Source organism: Carlito syrichta, unplaced genomic scaffold, assembly GCF_000164805.1.
Source record: "Carlito syrichta isolate Samal-C Ts95f unplaced genomic scaffold, Tarsius_syrichta-2.0.1 Scaffold109854, whole genome shotgun sequence".
NCBI classification, from domain to species: domain Eukaryota; kingdom Metazoa; phylum Chordata; class Mammalia; order Primates; family Tarsiidae; genus Carlito; species Carlito syrichta.
In genome coordinates, this window is record NW_007053950.1 from 3,031 (window position 1) to 3,930 (window position 900).

At 55.7% G+C, this 900-nt stretch overlaps 1 protein-coding gene across 1 annotated transcript in view; it reads right to left on the bottom strand.

Moving 5' to 3' along the window:
- Positions 1-900, bottom strand: part of LOC103271831 (probable ATP-dependent RNA helicase DHX37) — a gene marked incomplete at both ends in the record, with an annotated part of 10,118 nt that overhangs the window by 2,068 nt on the left and 7,150 nt on the right. Inside the window, one exon of the mRNA XM_008069328.2 lies at positions 660-772. Coding sequence (XP_008067519.2) covers positions 660-772 — 113 coding nt within the window. The remainder of the gene's footprint in view (positions 1-659; positions 773-900) is intronic.

Below are 900 nucleotides of genomic sequence, written 5' to 3' on the forward strand. Positions count from 1 at the left end.
TGCACTCCAGTCTGGGCGACGGAGTGAGACTCCAACTCAAAAAAAAAAAAAAAAGAAAAAGAAAAAGAAAACAGAGACCCAGACCACAGAGGAGGCCATGAAGACACAGGGACATGCTGGGAGGATCCTGTGTGGCAATGGTGGTGGAGACGGGTGACACCGCTGCAGGTCAGGGAGGACCAAGATGGCCAGCAGCCCCCAGAAATGGAAAAGGAAGGTCAGGATTCTCCCTGGCAGCCTCCAGAAGGAAGCAACACCACCAAGACCCTGATTTTGGACATGGCTCAAGCCCCTAAGTCTGTGGTGACCGTCACGGCAGCCCCAGGAAGCCAACTCACTGGCCTTGTAACACCACATACCCCACAGGTTCACGAGTGGGCCGACCTAGCTCCCGGCTCCCTGGTGGTCACTTTTGGCCCAAACATCTGTGCGAAGCTGGATAACGCAGGAAATTCCAACGCCACGGGGTTAGGACACGCTGCCACTCCGTGTCACAGGCGGTTTCGGTTTCAGCCACTCAGCATGGACGTGCGCTCGCCAGCACTTGGGCCCCACAAGTGTGTCTTCTCCAACACTCCATCCCAGAAGACCCTGCCACCTGAAGCCTCCCCAGGGCCCTGGAGGGAGGGAGAGGTGCAGGGGGTGGGGTGCTGACTCACTCTTTGCTGTGGTACATGCGATCCCCGGTGCCCAGCTTGGATGTGGTGTACAGGAGTCTCATCTCGGCCTCAGAAACCTGAACTTCACTCAATTTCTGTAGCAGCTCCGCTCTCTGGGAAGGAAACGGGTGCGTTACACACTCGGCATCATGACTCGCCCCGCCGAAAGGAAGTGAGACTCTCAACAAAATTTCCGCAGGGCTAATGCTGGTGTCTTTTTTTTTTTTTTTTTTTGGGTTGG